The sequence below is a fragment of the Schistocerca cancellata genome, chromosome 3 (genome assembly GCF_023864275.1).
Source record: "Schistocerca cancellata isolate TAMUIC-IGC-003103 chromosome 3, iqSchCanc2.1, whole genome shotgun sequence".
Taxonomy (NCBI): domain Eukaryota; kingdom Metazoa; phylum Arthropoda; class Insecta; order Orthoptera; family Acrididae; genus Schistocerca; species Schistocerca cancellata.
Window position 1 is genome coordinate 137,778,046 of NC_064628.1, and position 17,722 is coordinate 137,795,767.

The window sequence follows — 17,722 nt, forward strand, 5'->3', positions numbered from 1 at the left end:
TTCACAGAATATCTAACATTTACTTATTTCAAGGCGTTACTGAGTCTACGACAGCACCAGAACACAAGGCGTTAGAATGAAGTGCAGTCACTAATAGCGATTAATTACTAAGATAAGTGTAACAAAGTTATCGAAACTGTTACAGAAATGGGTGATAAGCTAGACTTAAGCAATCTGGACTCAGATTGTTTACGAGTGTATAGTTGTGTTACATATGCTGGTGTGGATACTTATGCAGTTTTGCACGACATTTCGTCTGGAAGAGCTCCTACATACATAACTACAGATGGCCTGATGATGTCTTGATGGAATACCGAAACCTGTGATCTCTGGAGTGAATTAGAGATGAAAATACTAGTCTTAGTTTTTTGCCATGCTGGTTATTCTATACTCGCTAGGTTAAGCTTACAGTGGGTAGTACGGGGTACACAGTTGACCAATTTGCCAACAGCACTTTCCTCTAATGCCTACATTCAGACTCGAGTCGTGATCTTCAAAACATCTTCCACGTGCCACGTATGTTTAAGAAAAATTTTACAAATCCACACTGGGTATACCTTTCCGTACAGGGCGATACGTATCTCTAGGCTTTCAGAAGATCATTGTGTGGCAAAAACAAGACATGCATAAAATAGAAACATTGAGGTGGATAGAGAGTCTCTCCAAGTTTTACCTCCATCACAGGCTCTCTGTATGTTCACCGTTACTGACGCGCAAAACTCAGTGTGTGATGGAAATAACTGGCGCCATAGCTGCCCAGTTTGGAACTCTGTGTACGGGGTGGCTTATGCAGCTTCGTCACGGTGCGTATCACTAATCAGAACCTGGAGAGGTGCTCCATCCACAACTTTTTGTTTATTATCTATACGTCGTGTAATTCTCATGTACACTACTGGACATTAAAATTGCTACACCACGAAGATGACGTGCTACAAACGTGAAATTTTTTACCGAGAGGAAGAAGATGCTGTGATATGCAAATGATTAGCTTTTCAGAGCATTCACACTAGGTTGGCGCCTGTAGCGAGACCTACAACGTGCTGACATGAGGAAAGTTTCCAGCCGATTTCTCAAACACAAACAGCAGTTGACCGGCGTTGACTGGTGAAACATTGTTGTGATGCCTCGTGTAAGGAGGAGAAATGAGTACCATCACGTTTCCGACTTTGATAAAGGTCGGATTGTAGCCTAACGTGATTGCGGTTTATCGTATCGCGACACTGCTGCTCGCGTTGGTCGAGATCCAATGACTGTTAGCAGAAAATGGAATCGGTGGGTTCAGAAGGATAACACGGAACGCTGTGCTGGATCCCTACGGCCTCGTATCACTAGCAGTCGAGATGACAGGCATCTTGTGGGCATGGCTGTAACGGATCGTGGAGCCACGTCTCGATCCCCGATTCAACAGATGGGGACGTTTGCAAGACAAAAACCACAACCATCTGCACAAACAGTTCGACAACGTTTGCAGCAGCATATACTATCAGATCGGAGGCGATGGATGCGGTTACCCTTGACGCTGCATCACACACAGGAGCGCTTGCGATGGTGTACTCAACGACGAACATGGGTGCACGAATGGCAAAACGTCATTTTTTCGGATGAATCCAGTTTCTGTTTACAGCATCATGCTGGTCGCATCCGTGTTTGGCGACATCGCGGTGAACGCACATTGGAAGCGTGTATTCGTCATCGCCATACTGGCGTATCAGCCGGCGTGATGGTACGGGGTACACGTCTCGGTTACCTCTTGTTCGCATTGACGGCACTTTGAACAGTGGACGTTACATTTCATATGTGTTACGACCCGTGGCTCTACCCTTCAGTTGATCCCTGCGAAACCCTACATTTCAGCAGTGTAATGCACGACCCCATGTTGCAGGTCCTGTACGGGCCTTTCTGGATACAGAAAATGATCGACTGCTGCCCTGGCCAGCACATTCTCCAGTTCTCTCACCAACTGAAAACGTCTGGTCAATGGTGGCCGAACAACTGGCTCGTCACAATACGCCAGTCACTACTCTTGATGAACTGTGGTATCGTGTTGAAGCTGCATGGGCAGCTGTACCTGTACACGCCATCCAAGCTCTGTTTGACTCAATGCCCAGGCGTATCAAGGCCGTTATTACGTCCAGAGGTGGTTGTTCTGGGTACTGTCTTCTCAGGATCTATGCACCGAAATTGCGTGAAAATGTAATCACATGTCAGTTCTAGTATAATATATTTGTGCAATTAATACCCGTTTATCAGCTGCATTTCTTCTTGGTGTGGCAATTGTAATGGCCAGTAGTGTAGTTGCCTTCTGAAATCCCGGGGGTACTAAAGCGTAACCCTGTACGGACTGTTTATCACTGTGCAGACGGTAGTGAGCGACTTACTTGAAGTAGAGGAAGATGCAGACGGCGACGGAGAGCGCGACGAGCGACAGCGTGTAGCCGGCGTAGTAGAGCGCCGTCGCCACCTCGACGCGGTCCGCGGCCGGCAGCTGGCTGAGGTCGCGGCACAGCGAGTAGTTGCTGTAGCCGTCCCACGTGCCGTTCGCGTGGCACCACCGCGACGCGTTCTCTGCAACAGCGGCGGCCACCGGCCGCGCTGCAACACTGACAGCACTGGCGAGAGCAGCCGTCTCGAAAGTAGTCGCAAGACGGTCCATGAAATTCGACCCAATTCATACACTCCTGGAAATGGAAAAAAGAACACATTGACACCGGTGTGTCAGACCCACCATACTTGCTCCGGACACTGCGAGAGGGCTGTACAAGCAATGATCACACGCACGGCACAGCGGACACACCAGCAACCGCGGTGTTGGCCGTCGAATGGCGCTAGCTGCGCAGCATTTGTGCACCGCCGCCGTCAGTGTCAGCCAGTTTGCCGTGGCATACGGAGCTCCATCGCAGTCTTTAACACTGGTAGCATGCCGCGACAGCGTGGACGTGAACCGTATGTGCAGTTGACGGACTTTGAGCGAGGGCGTATAGTGGGCATGCGGGAGGCCGGGTGGACGCAGCGCCGAATTGCTCAACACGTGGGGCGTGAGGTCTCCACAGTACATCGATGTTGTCGCCAGTGGTCGGCGGAAGGTGCACGTGCCCGTCGACCTGGGACCGGACCGCAGCGACGCACGGATGCACGCCAAGACCGTAGGATCCTACGCAGTGCCGTAGGGGACCGCACCGCCACTTCCCAGCAAATTAGGGACACTGTTGCTCCTGGGGTATCGGCGAGGACCATTCGCAACCGTCTCCATGAAGCTGGGCTACGGTCCCGCACACCGTTAGGCCGTCTTCCGCTCACGCCCCAACATCGTGCAGCCCGCCTCCAGTGGTGTCGCGACAGGCGTGAATGGAGGGACGAATGGAGACGTGTCGTCTTCAGCGATGAGAGTCGCTTCTGCCTTGGTGCCAATGATGGTCGTATGCGTGTTTGGCGCCGTGCAGGTGAGCGCCACAATCAGGACTGCATACGACCGAGGCACACAGGGCCAACACCCGGCATCATGGTGTGGGGAGCGATCTCCTACACTGGCCGTACACCACTGGTGATCGTCGAGGGGACACTGAATAGTGCACGGTACATCCAAACCGTCATCGAACCCATCGTTCTACCATTCCTAGACCGGCAAGGAACTTGCTGTTCCAACAGGACAATGCACGTCCGCATGTATCCCGTGCCACCCAACGTGCTCTAGAAGGTGTAAGTCAACTACCCTGGCCAGCAAGATCTCCGGATCTGTCCCCCATTGAGCATGTTTGGGACTGGATGAAGCATCGTCTCACGCGGTGTGCACGTCCAGCACGAACGCTGGTCCAACTGAGGCGCCAGGTGGAAATGGCATGGCAAGCCGTTCCACAGGACTACATCCAGCATCTCTACGATAGTCTCCATGGGCGAATAGCAGCCTGCATTGCTGCGAAAGGTGGATATACACTGTACTAGTGCCGACATTGTGCATGCTCTGTTGCCTGTGTCTATGTGCCTGTAGTTCTGTCAGTGTGATCATGTGATGTATCTGACCCCAGGAATGTGTCAATAAAGTTTCCCCTTCCTGGGACAATGAATTCACGGTGTTCTTATTTCAATTTCCAGGAGTGTATATGCAAAGATCTTCAAAAACCAACCAAGAGACAGATATACAGGGTGAAAAGTATTTAAACCGACAAATTGTCGGAGGTTGTAGGGGACATCAAAACAAATATTTTACCTAATGTCATTTTTTCCTATGAGGATTATTTAAACCGGTGGAAGCCGTATTACGCTCTTCAGTTGTTAGAAGTGTTGTTATGAGCTTCAGTTGTTAGAGGGCTATTACGCTCTTCAGTTGTAGGCAACTGCTGTCCACCAGTGTACTAGTGCATTGTCTCTGTTTGCTAACGGAGCGATACACCTGGAGTGAGTACACTGATATGGATGGTGCGTACTACGTAGCGCACCACAACGGACGAGCTGCACAGCGGGTTTATCAACAACAATATCCTAATCGCCGTACTCCGCATCGTACGACCTTTGCTGCTGTGATCATGAGACCGGGTCATTTTGCAGATTACCGGGACAGGGACGCCGACGCATGGTAAGAACGCTGCAAGTTCAGGAAGCTGAATCGCAGCATGTGGAGCGGGATCCTTCAATCAGCACTCGTGAAATTGCACGTAACATGGGGACGAATCAGACGAATGTAAAAACAGTCCTTGGAGAGCAATTGTTACGTCCATTTCACTTACAGCGTGTCCACAACCTGGAACCAGTTGATTATCCACCCAGAGCACAGTTTTCGCAGTGGTTTCAAAAAAATGGCTCTGAGCACTATGGGACTTAACTTCTGAGGTCATCAGTCCCCTAGAACTTAGAACTACTTAAATCTAACTAACCTGAGGACATCACACACATCCATGCCCGAATCAGGATTCGAACCTGCGACCGTAGCAGTCGCGCGGTTCCAGACTGAAGCGCCTAGAACCGCTCGGCCACCTTTCGCAGTGGTATCTGGAACAGTGTGATATGCGTCCTACATTTCCATCCTCTGTATTGTTTCCCGATGAAGCAACGTTCGGGGGTGATGGAGTCTTCAACATGCACAATTCGCATGTTTGGAGTGAGGGTAATCCACATGCCGGAGTTACTAGCGCCCATCAAGTGCGGTTCTTCGTTAATATGTGGATCGGTGTTGTTGGGGACTTTTTAATTGGGCCTATCTGCTACCTACTTGTTGTCTCTTGGTCATAAAAAAATGGAAAAGTGTTTGTTGGTTTAATTCATTTACCGCCAGAGAAATCTTTCTCTACCGGTTTAAATTCTCCTCATAGGAAAAAATAAACCTTAGGGAAGGAGTATATAGAGGGTCTGTACAAGGGCGATGTACTTGAGGACTATATTATGGAAATGGAAGAGGATGTAGAAGAAGATGAAATGGGAGATACGATACTGCGTGAAGAGTTTGACAGAGCACTGAAAGACCTGAGTCGAAACAAGGCCCCGGGAGTAGACAACATTCCATTGGAACTACTGACGGCCTCGGGAGAGTCAGTCCTGACAAAACTCTACCATCTGGTGAGCAAGATGTATGAAACAGGCGAAATTCCCTCAGACTTCAAGAAGAATATAATAATTCCAATCCCAAAGAAAGCAGGTGTTGACAGATGTGAAAATTATCGAACAATCAGTTTAATAAGCCACAGCTGCAAAATACTAACACGAATTCTTTACAGACGAATGGAAAAACTAGTAGAAGCCGACCTCGGGGAAGATCAGTTTGGATTCCGTAGAAATACTGGAACACATGAGGCAATACTGACCTTACGACTTATCTTAGAAGAAAGATTAAGGAAAGGCAAACCTACGTTTCTAGCATTTGTAGACTTAGAGAAAGCTTTTGACAATGTTGACTGGAATACTCTCTTTCAAATTCTAAAGGTGGCAGGGGTAAAATACAGGGAGCGAAAGGCTATTTACAATTTGTACAGAAACCAGATCGCAGTTATTAGAGTCGAGGGACATGAAAGGGAAGCAGTGGTTGGGAAGGGAGTAAGACAGGGTTGTAGCCTCTCCCCGATGTTATTCAATCTGTATATTGAGCAAGCAGTAAAGGAAACAAAAGAAAAATTCGGAGTAGGTATTAAAATCCATGGAGAAGAAATGAAACCTTGAGGTTTGCCGATGACATTGTAATTCTGTCAGAGACAGCAAAGGACTTGGAAGAGCAGTTGAATGGAATGGATAGCGTCTTGAAAGGAGGATATAAGATGAAAATCAACAAAAGCAAAACGAGGATAATGGAATGTAGTCGAATTAAGTCGGGTGATGCTGAGGGAATTAGATTAGGAAATGAGACACTTAAAGTAGTAAAGGAGTTTTGCTATTTGGGGAGCAAAATAACTGATGATGGTCGAAGTAGAGAGGATATAAAATGTAGACTGGCACTGGCAAGGAAAGCATTTCTGAAGAAGAGAAATTTGTTAACATCGAGTATAGATTTAAGTGTCAGGAAGTCATTTCTGGAAGTATTTGTATGGAGTGTAGCCATGTATGGAAGTGAAACATGGACGGTAAATAGTTTGGACAAGAAGAGAATAGAAGCTTTCGAAATGTGGTGCTACATAAGAATGCTGAAGATTAGATGGGTAGATCACATAACTAATGAGGAAGTATTGAATAGGATTCGGGAGAAGAGAAGTTTGTGGCACAACTTGACCAGAAGAAGGGATCGGTTGGTAGGACATGTTGTGAGGCATCAAGGGATCACCAATTTAGTATTGGAGGGCAGCGTGGAGGGTAAAAATCGTAGGGGGAGACCAAGAGATGAATACACTAAGCAGATTCAGAAGGATGTAGGTTGTAGTAGGTACTGGGAGATGAAGAAGCTTGCACAGGATAGAGTAGCATGGAGAGCTGCATCAAACCAGTCTCAAGACTGAAGACCACAACAACAACAGGGAAAAATATTTGTTTTGTTGTCTCCTACGACCTCCCACAGTTTGTCGGTTTAAATACTTTTCACCCTGTAGTAGCCTAACATATTAACTACTCGTTGGAAATGGATGAAAGTGCGGGAAGATGTTGCCAGAGGCCACGCACTCGCGTACACGTGACATGAGCACAGCGTAAATATCCCGCCAAACGGGGTTGGACCCTCAACACGAGGAAGCTGAAGGAACGGGGAAAGGACAGGGTGCCAAAACAGTGAGCAGTTGTGGTGCACTGTAGTGATGTTCTTCGTTACAATATAGCCCGGGGACAACAGGAGGGTGACTGCATACGAGCAAGAGCCGTTGGAAACCTGAGAGGAGGACGAAGTGTCACAATTGTAGCCCAAGAATTCGGTATTGTTCACAGCAGTGTTACACATTCATGGAGAGCGTTTCGAACTGCAGGTTCTGCTGCATGATGGAGGGGAGGTGGACGATCACGGTCAATTACGCCAGCAGATGACCGCTACGTTGTGCATCTGGCAGGGAGTCCAGAAGGAATCCACGTCTAACAGCAGATGCAATTGCATTAACATTTAACAGCACTATAAGGCACGATATCTCGCGTTCCACAGTGGCGCGGCAACTCCATCGGGGTGGTCTCTTGGCACGACGACCTGTGCGTAGTGTTGCTTTGATACCCACACGAAGGCGGCACCGTCTCCAGTGGTGTCAAGGTCATCGAAACTCGATCAGTGGGGACAGGAGTCGCATGTTCTTTTCCGATGAGAGCAGATTCGGTCTGAGTAGTGATTCTGGACGTACCATCATATGCCGCCAAGTGAGAGTACAAACCCAGGATCGCTTTGGCGGTCCAGCTGTTAAGATGTAGGGAGGCATAATGTCCGAAAGAACAGATACCATATTAGTATACATATATAGTTAAGGCTCACCGGCCACTTGACCATCTCCTTCTTCTGTGAGGATGTACAAACAGTGCCAGAACTCTTACGGGAATCGGCAACGCGCCGCGAGTAGTGAGTATAATGGGCGGGGGCACTACGAATGTAGTGCGGGACAATACCTTGAGAATGTGGGTTTCGCCGGAGGCGTGTCAGAGATAAATCCCTGCAGTCGCTCTATCCTCTGTGTCCTCGGTGGCTCAGATGGGTAGAGCGTCTGCCATGTAAGCAGGAGATCTCGGCTTCGAGTCCCGGTCGGGGCACACATTTTCATCTGTCCCCGCTGACTTATGTCAACGCCTGTAAGCAGCTAAGAGTGTTAATTTCACTGTATTTTCATTCTAACAAGTTGCATGGTCACCGATGGTATCTGATACAGATACCATCTTAGTATACGTATATAGTTAAGGCTCACCGGCCACTTGACCATCTTCTTCTTCTGTGAGGATGTACAAACAGTGCCCGCACTCTTACGGGAATCGGCAACGCGCCGCGAGTAATGAGTATAATGGGCGGGGGCGCTAAGAATGTAGTGCGGGACAACACGTTGAGAATGTGGGGTTTCGCGGGAGGCATGCCAGAGATAAATCCCTGCAGTCGCACTATCCTCTGCGTCCTCGGTGGCTCAGATGGATAGTATTGTGAATTGGCAGGAGCCAATTCACGGAGTTTTGAGGAAGCCGAAAGGCACGCGATTAAGCTCACGCAGGCTGGCGTGAGGTCTGGAACAGGTCAGAGAAATAAGACTAGCAAAACAAGAGTAACTGGTAGAATACTCAACTTTAATCCACAATTGTAGAACATAGCTCTTGTTACTGTTCAGGCTTTTAATATCTCAATATCAATTGGTAATGGCGCCTTGCTAGGTCGTAGCAAATGACGTAGCTGAAGGCTGTGCTAACTATCGTCTCGGCAAATGAGAGCGTAGTTGTCAGTGATCCATCTCTGGCTAAGTCGGCTGTACAACTGGGCCGAGTGCTAGAACGTCTCTCTAGACCTGCCGTGTGGCGGCGCTCGGTCTGCCATCACTGACAGTGGCGACACGCGGGTCCGACGTATACTAACGGACCGCGGCCGATTTAAAAGCTACCACCTAGCAAGTGTGGTGTCTGGATGTAAGCAGGAGATCCCTGGTTTAAGTCCCGGTCAGGGCACACATTTTCATCTGTCTCCGTTGACGTATATCAACGCCTGCAAGCAGCTAAGGATTCATTTCATAGTAATTTCACTATACTCCTTCCCCATGAGCGTCTCTGCAGGAGTGCATTCAGCTGTCACTTCATTTTAATGGATGACAGCGTGCAACTTCATCGAACAGCGGAGGATATAAGGCGAAAGACTGGACCACCCGTTCCCTCCAACACGTGTGGGATGCGATGGGGAACGTATCGCAGCATATCCACATGAAACAACGATCATCCGTCCGGCCCCGGTAGCTGAGTGGCCGCCGGCATGGTAGTTCGGCGTGTTCGGTTAGAGGGTTAGCTACCCTCTGTAATAAAAAACTGAGTTAATCGATCAACGACGAACTTAAACGGGTGTCTTACGACGTCCGCCCCGAGCAGAGGCAACGAACGAAAACGAAAAAAAAAGTGGCCAGCGTGACAAAATGTCAATCATAAGGGCCTGGGTTCGATTCCCAGCAGGGTCGGAGATTTTCTCCGCTCAGGGACTGGGTGTTGTGTTGTCCTACTCATCATCATTTCATCCCCATCGACCGCGCAAGTCGCCGAAGTGGCTTCAATTCGAAAGACTTGCACCCGGCGAACGTTCTACCTGAGGGGAGGCCCTAGTCTCACGACATTTACATCTAACGATCATCCACCAGATGACAACAGCGCTGGTGGAGGAATGGAAAGTCCTATCGCAAGAAGTATTTGCCAAAGTTGTGGCCAGCACGGAAGCTCGCTACAGAGCACTGCATTTCCGTCTTTGGTCATCTGTCTGACACACAAAATTTTGAGAAACATGTCCCTCCTTTTATAATGTTCAGGGGGCCATCGTAGATCGCCGTAACTTGTGTAATTATTATATTCGAGTAAAAGTATAATTTACTTTAATCTCAGTACGCATTTCTTTCAAATATTCAATTTCTTATAGCAGCTTTGTGGATGGCTCCGTTTTTTCGAGCTACGTTACTTGGTAGTGAAACATAATGTGAAAGCCACATCCACGCTTCAGTTTTGCACACAATTGTATACAGTGCTTGCTGCCAACCTCACCTGTTATTATTGCTTGCGATGAGTATCTTCGTTGAGTATATCGATACTTTTCAACCAATAAAAGTGATTCTTAGCGCAGCGTGTTAGAAGTGCCTTTCTTCACATTTAGGTAATAGCTGTCAAGTTCACAGACAGGGTGAGATTACTAGTCACTCGAAGTCCATCCAACGAAGCAACATCCTCACACGGATGCTACTTACGCTTCACAAGGGGAAACCGTTGCTGCCAGGTCAGTGTGTGCACGCTGTAAGCAGATAATAGTGTTTCTTGAAACTTCCTGGCAGATTAAAACTGTGTGCCCGACCGAGACTCGAACTCGGGACCTTTGCCTTTCGCGGGCAAGTGCTCTACCATCTGAGCTACCGAAGCACGACTCACGCCCGGTACTCACAGCTTTACTTCTGCCAGTACCTCGTCTCCTACCTTCCAAACTTTACAGAAGCTCTCCTGCGAACCTTGCAGAACTAGCACTCCTGAAAGAAAGGATATTGCGGAGACATGGCTTAGCCACAGCCTGGGGGATGTTTCCAGAATGAGATTTTCACTCTGCAGCAGAGTGTGCGCTGATATGAAACTTCCTGGCAGATTAAAACTGTGTGCCCGACCGAGACTCGAACTCGGGACCTTTGCCTTTCGCGGGCAAGTGCTCGTGCTTCGGTAGCTCAGATGGTAGAGCACTTGCCCGCGAAAGGCAAAGGTCCCGAGTTCGAGTCTCGGTCGGGCACACAGTTTTAATCTGCCAGGAAGTTTCATATCAGCGCACACTCCGCTGCAGAGTGAAAATCTCATTCTGAATAGTGTTTCTTGCCTGATATGTTATAATTTTCAATACATTCAACGTGCAATATTTTGTAACAACTAATAAACCTTATTGTTATTGTTTGCCGCACGTGGCTATCTCAGATAATGTGCATTCCACAGTCACTAATTACTCAGGACTAATTTTTGTGAAGCCTACTCCAAAACTCAAACACTTTTAACATAACCAACTGGATAATTGGTATGAGCGAAGTTGACAACCTCGTCGTCTTTCGAGAATAGATAATTTTCATAACAGCTATAATCCCTAAGAGAGGTAATAGGTTCAAACAATTTTAGATTGAAGCTTAAGAACCCCTTGTGCTTAACTTGCATGATTTTTACTGCAGTGTTGCGATGAAAACCGAAGATCTGTTCTTACCGAAACTGGCAATACACCTGTCATGGCTATAGCACTTAAAGTTTATCTCAGAAAATTCATCTGTTAGTGTACAATATGTTGAGTATAGTTAAAACACAGGGCGTTCAAAAATTAATGCTTCTATTAAGCGAAAATAATGTTGAACTTTTTCGACTTTAAGCAAATGCTAAAGGCAGACTACGTCCGAAAAAAAAAAAAAACAACCAACATGCAAAGACAAAGTGTTTTAATAGGATCACATGTAATGACGATGTTCAGTGGTAAGAAAGAACACATAACTGAGTAATAACATTTAAAATAAGAAACTTGTGTGCAGTGTCCAGTATCTGATGACGCCTAAGTTAATCTTCCACTGGATAAGGTGTTGCAAATGTGACAAACGGTGGGAAGTTCATTGCTCAGTCTCTACAGGAGGAAATTTTGTCTGATTTTTGTCAATGAAAATCACTGATCCAGAATTTGATAATTTTCAATACAGTAATCATTGCCTTAAATATTGTTCAGTAAGTAATATCTAGCACTGTTCAGTTAATTAATGTACTGTCTCATACTTTATGTGGATAAAAATGAATTCAACTTTTATCAGTACTTGGACCCAGTACTTGGGAAAGATGCCAATTTTGTATTAGCTATAAAATTGGTAAACCAATTGTGATCATATTAAGATAAAAAATTTAGTGAAATAAGTACAATACATTAAAAGCAAATTGAAGGTGGAGAGGGCAATAAGGAAAGGAAAAGGAATATTGATGTCAGCTACATCAGGACTTAATACTCAATCAGCGGCAACGTGTCAAAGTGTGAGCCTGACCGGGACTAGAGCTCGGAATATCCTGCTGCTAGGAAGCTGAGTTAACCTCTGTGCCATCCACACACAGCGTTTATCGCAACTGCGCGGACTGTCTCAGCACGCCTCATGGCCAACCCACCCTCACACCTGTCACCACCTGTCTGCAGACCCTGTCAATGGCCGCCATGCTCGCTACGTAAAGATTCCCATACGGTCAGACACAATTGTGCATTCCCACTGAAGAAGATTGGTTCGTCGCCCATCGAGGCGGATAAATTATATGAATGCGGAGTGTCTTTTCTTTCGGATGTTTCAGAAGGAACAGACACCACGCATTCATATAACGTAAAATGCTACAACAGATAGTGCTGTTAATACATGCAAAGAGAGAACGACCACGAAAATTTAATTTATTGAACATACTTGACCACTTTCATCCTCAGCTTTCCCTGCTAACCCGTACGTAGACACATAGTACACTGTGTGTCGTCCGCTAGCTAAGGCCGACTACATTGAATGCACCGAGAAACCAGTCGTTACCTGCAGCCGCTTTAGACTTCAATAAATACGTCTGTAACGGGCCCGAGAGTCTTCTTGGAGGAAGCATTTAGTCATGATCGTGGGCAATTGAGCCGCTGACGACCCAGAAAAGTACACTCATGTAAAACGGAGCAAGGGGAGGTTAGGTGCCCTTCTCCCATTCTCACCAGCGCAGACAAAATAGTAATCACTATCGCAAACCGAACCCGCACACTGCATAGATGCGCAGACAGACGTGTCAGTTCAGTATCAGTTCCAAGGAAGCCTCACCATGAGATGGGTACTGCCTAGTAACAAGTCGGTCCAGACACATTTGTCGATAAATCTTGGAATTGCTGGGTGCTTCAAAAAGATTCATCCAATTTCAGACAACTTTATCTATCGTATGAATGGAAACAGAATGAGGTACGTGTTAATTTATTCAATGAACTGCAAAAATATAATTTTTTTAAGGATGGGTCCTTAGACGTAGACATTCACTAACGACCGCCGATTCCTACGCCTTTAAAAGAGTATCTAGTACCGTGAGTTGAGCCGCCTTAGAGATCAATGGCGCACTGCGAGAAGATACGTAGGCTTCTTAGACGTAAGGAGAACCTGTGGCGCACTTTCGACGAAGACGACGGGGCGGAGTTGTCACTCAGTTGTACCTGTTGCAACAGGAACGGTTAAACACCTTTTGTTGCTGTGTTACAATTACACAAAGCGGCCAGTTACGAATGTAAACAGAGAGTTTTATGGTTCAAATGGCTCTGAGCACTATGGGACTAAACATCTGAGGTCATCAGTCCCATAGACTTAGAACTACTTAAACCTAATAACCTAAGGACATCACACACATCCATGCCCGAGGCAGGATTCGAACCTGCAACCGTTGCAGCAGCGCGGTTCCGGACTGAAGCGCCTAGAACCGCTCGGCCACATCGGCCGGCAGAGAGTTGTATAAGAAAGCTGAAATTCAACACAAATATCTATCTTCACTGACGTAGAAGATATTTATGGGATGGACAATAATATGGAAACAAAAGCGCAGCAAATTACCATACCTAATACTGTGAAGAAAAAGTGTTTTCATTGAAGACGCCTTCCAGTCGTTCAAATGGTTCAAATGGCTCTGAGCACTATGGGACTTACCATCAGAAGGTCATCAGTCCCCTAGAACTTAGAACTAATTAAACCTACCTAACCTAAGGACATCAGAAACACCCATGCCCGAGGTAGGATTCGAACCTGCGACCGCAGCGGTCACGCGGTTCCAGACTGTAGCGCCTAGAACCGCTCGACCACTCCGGTCGGCCTTCCAGTCGTCTCGGAAAGGATGAATACTGGTCTCGTAACTTTCTCAAAGGAATCATACCATTTTTCTCGCACGTTATTATAATGACGATGGAGGTGCATAGTGATCAAACTCCCTTCTCTCCAAAGTACGCCATATAGGCTCAATAATATTGGGGTCTTCTGACTGTATTGGCGTGAGGAGATACGACAACGCATCTTGCTCACAAAGCTAGTGCTGCACAGTGCAGACTGTGCGAACTGGGGCCGTGTCGTCTTGGTACATAGCATCACTGTTGGGGAACAAACATTTTACCATTGGTAGAATCCGATCAGCCATAAGGGTCACACAATCCTCGGCAGTAGTGCGATCTTACAGACTAACCATGGGGCCCATGGAGCCCCACAATACGGCTGCAGAAATCATCACTGAACCCCATCACGTTTCACTGCTGGAACGTAAACTTAACCTGAAGTTGGGAACACAGTAAAACAAGCCTCATTCTATCAAGTGACATTCTTCCATTGCCCCATAGTCAAAGTATCACGGCTTTGGCACCACGTGTTCCTGTTACGGGTATTTTCATCACTGATGAGCTGGCCGAGTGGTTCTTGGCGCTACAGTCTGGAACCGTGCGACCGCTACGGTCACAGGTTCGAATCCTGCCTCGGGCTTGGATGTGTGTGACGTCCTTAAGTTGGTTAGGTATAGGTAGTTCTAAGTTCTATGGCACTGATGACCTCAGAAGTTAAATCCCATAGTGCTCAGAGCCATTTGAACCATTTTTGAACTGATGAGCTGTTTCGGAATTCCAGATCCTTGTTTGCGGAGCTCCTTTCATGTTGTTTTAGTGCTGAAAGTCACGCGAATGTGACATTCAGTTCTGTACTGACTTTTGTAGATGTCACTCACTTCTTTTTCGTCACCATTCGTCCTTCGGCATCACTCAACACAAACCTATCTTCCGCGGTTTGACTTCGCGGAATATGTTTTCCCGCTTTCGCTGTGTGCGGTATAAATCTTCGATATGGTGTCTCTTGAAACACCAAACACTGCTTCTTGGTTGCAAAGGCACCTGTCATATGGGCACCGACACAATATCCACGTTCGAATTTAGTTCAGAGATAAAGCAATCACAACTACACAGAACACTGTTCTCACCGCGGCTGGCACCTGCAACGTAATGAGGACATTGAATAGGCGATTATAGTCGTCAAATGAAACAGTGCAACCTGCAGGCTTCGCTAACATCATCATACATGTTCAAACACACTTTTTTAGTAATGTTTTCATATTTTTGTCCAGCCCGTGCTGAAGAGTGATGAATTTTAAATACCCATAATTTTGCCGTGCGCCACTATTCTCCTTGCAAGTGAAAATATCGGTCTGAATGTCGTAACATTCCATCTTCTTAGTTTAGTGATCAGCGTGTCTAGCTGCCATGCGCAGGACTCGCATTTAATGCCTTGTACTCCCAGGGACTTTTCCTTGAGTGTTCTAACTGTCGTGATGCCAGTTCAGGAGCTACATGAACGAGACGTAGCGCGTCCAAGATCAAGAAAGCCAGCAACTCCCGGGTGTGCATTGTTCTGACCACACGAGTCTTCATACCGCATACAATGACGCCTTTGGCTGGAGATAACACGGCTGTCGGTGGTGCCGTCTTCCCCATCATGGACAGAACGCAGAGCCTTAACTCGCGATGATTTTCCTGTGGATATTCTAGAAATGTGAGTACAGGAAGTAATCGCTTATCTGCGGAGCTAGCTGCCTGACAATATAATAATATTTACAGATTTCAAGTAAACTATACTCTGTAAGTTACATACAGGGCTAAGAAAAATTCGTACACTGGGACTTCGCAGCGCGATTCCTCGCATACTGATGACACAAAAATGTCTTTCACAAGACTTTGTCCTTCGCATATTTCCGGTAGTAGATGGACGTGCCAGATTGGCATTCTGGCAACACTTTAATAGCAAATGAAATTGGTTCAAATGGCTCTCAGCACTATGGGACTTAACGTCTGAGGTCATCAGTCCCTTAGAACTTAGAACTACTTAAACCTAACTAACCTAAGGATATCACACACATCCATGCCCGAGGCAGGATTCGAACCTGCGACCGTAGCGGTCGCGCAGTTCCAGGCTGTAGCGCCTAGAACCGCTCGGCCACTCCGGCCGGCCTTTAATAGCATTTCGGGTTAAAACGCAGGAGGTCGAGGGTTCAGTTCAGTATCGAGACGCATTTGTTTTTATTTGCCAGTTCAATTCAGCCATATAATACCGTGCTATTCATTGTTTCTTAAGCCATGTACATAGTAGAGTGTATTTTTACGGTTAATATGACAAGAAGGTGGTCAGACAAGTCAGAGACAGAAAGCTGAAACAAATGAGTTGTCAAAGGACAGAATAGCTGCAGGAATAATATCAGTTTCGAGGTGTTAAAGATGACTGCACAGTTAAATAACTCATGCACTACGTCCGTTCAGATGTAACACATTAGCAAGCAGTGACAATAATAATTTACAGTTAATGACCACATGACGTTTATAAAAGAATAAGTTGACCTCAGAGCAGATACTCAAAGCGACCCTCCTGTCCATCCAAACACTACGCGACACGCAGAATCATAAAGGTCTGGACTCTTCGCAACATAGCTGCATCCGCAGATAGAAGAGCAGCATGAACACGCGCTATAATATGTCCCACATGTATCGGAGTAGTAGAAAACACGCGCTCCGTCAAGTGTCGCCATAGGAATAAATCCAGAGATTTCAAGGCAGGTGAACGCGGAGGCCAAACAAATGATTGAAATGGCTCTGCGCACTATGTTACTTAACTTCTGAGTTCATCAGTCACCTAGAACTTAGAACTACTTAAACCTAACTAACCTAAGGACATCACGCACATCCATGCTCGAGGCAGGATTCGAACCTGCGGCCGTAGTGGTCACGCGGTTCCAGACTGTAGCGCCTAGAACCGCTCGGCCACCACGGCCGGCAAGACGAAATAACTGGACCTCCAGTCCGAGCCATTTCCCTGGAATATTCTCCCTAAACGCCGTCGCACATCAGTTCCGCGGAGCATCTTCCATAGAGTGAGGCAAATAGTTTGAGAGGAATGGATGATACCTTTTTGCTGTCAGCCGGTCAAGCAATAAGTGGGAACCCAAACTCCTTTCTTCCAATATTCCGTAAGATACGTTGATACCAAAGCAAACTTGATATCCACCGTCGTGGGTGACGTGTGGGTCGACATCAAACCAGTGGTGGACATTGCGCATATTGAAGATACCCTCACGAGTGAACACTGCTTCATCCGACCATATTACAGTGTAAATGGAGTCGTTGTTGGAACCATTCACAGAACTGCATCCGTAAACGGCGGTCTGCAGCTGCAGTTGTTGGGTAAATGAATAATAATAGGTGTACATTCACTGCTAGTGCAGCTCATCAGCCGGGAGGAGTGGCCGAGCGGTCCTAGGCGCTTCTGTCCAGAACCACCCGGCTGCTACGGTCGCAGGTTCGAATCCTGCCTCGGGCATGGATGTGTGTGATGTCCTTAGGTTAGTTAGATTTAAGTAGTTCTAAGTTCTAGGCGAGTGATGACCTCAGCAGTGCTCAGACCCATAGTGCTCAGAGCCTCTTGAAGTTTTTCTTTTCTTTTTTTCATGTTCAAGAGTGGCAATAACAGCCAAGTTATTACAATTATTACATGCACAAAGGAGCAGAAGAATATCTACATGTTCATCGTTTGTGGATGCCATACTTGATATGCTGTTTTATAATAGTACATGAAGAAAATACGATACGTTCACAAATATACATGGAGTGTCACGAGTGAGTTAA

General features: G+C 46.7%; 1 protein-coding gene across 1 annotated transcript in view; it reads right to left on the reverse strand.

Annotated features, from left to right (window-relative positions):
• The window catches only part of LOC126176163 (diuretic hormone receptor-like), a 301,518-nt gene that overhangs the window by 180,922 nt on the left and 102,874 nt on the right, over nucleotides 1-17,722 (reverse strand). Inside the window, exon 3 of the mRNA XM_049923305.1 lies at nucleotides 2,379-2,565. Coding sequence (XP_049779262.1) covers nucleotides 2,379-2,565 — 187 coding nt within the window. The remainder of the gene's footprint in view (nucleotides 1-2,378; nucleotides 2,566-17,722) is intronic.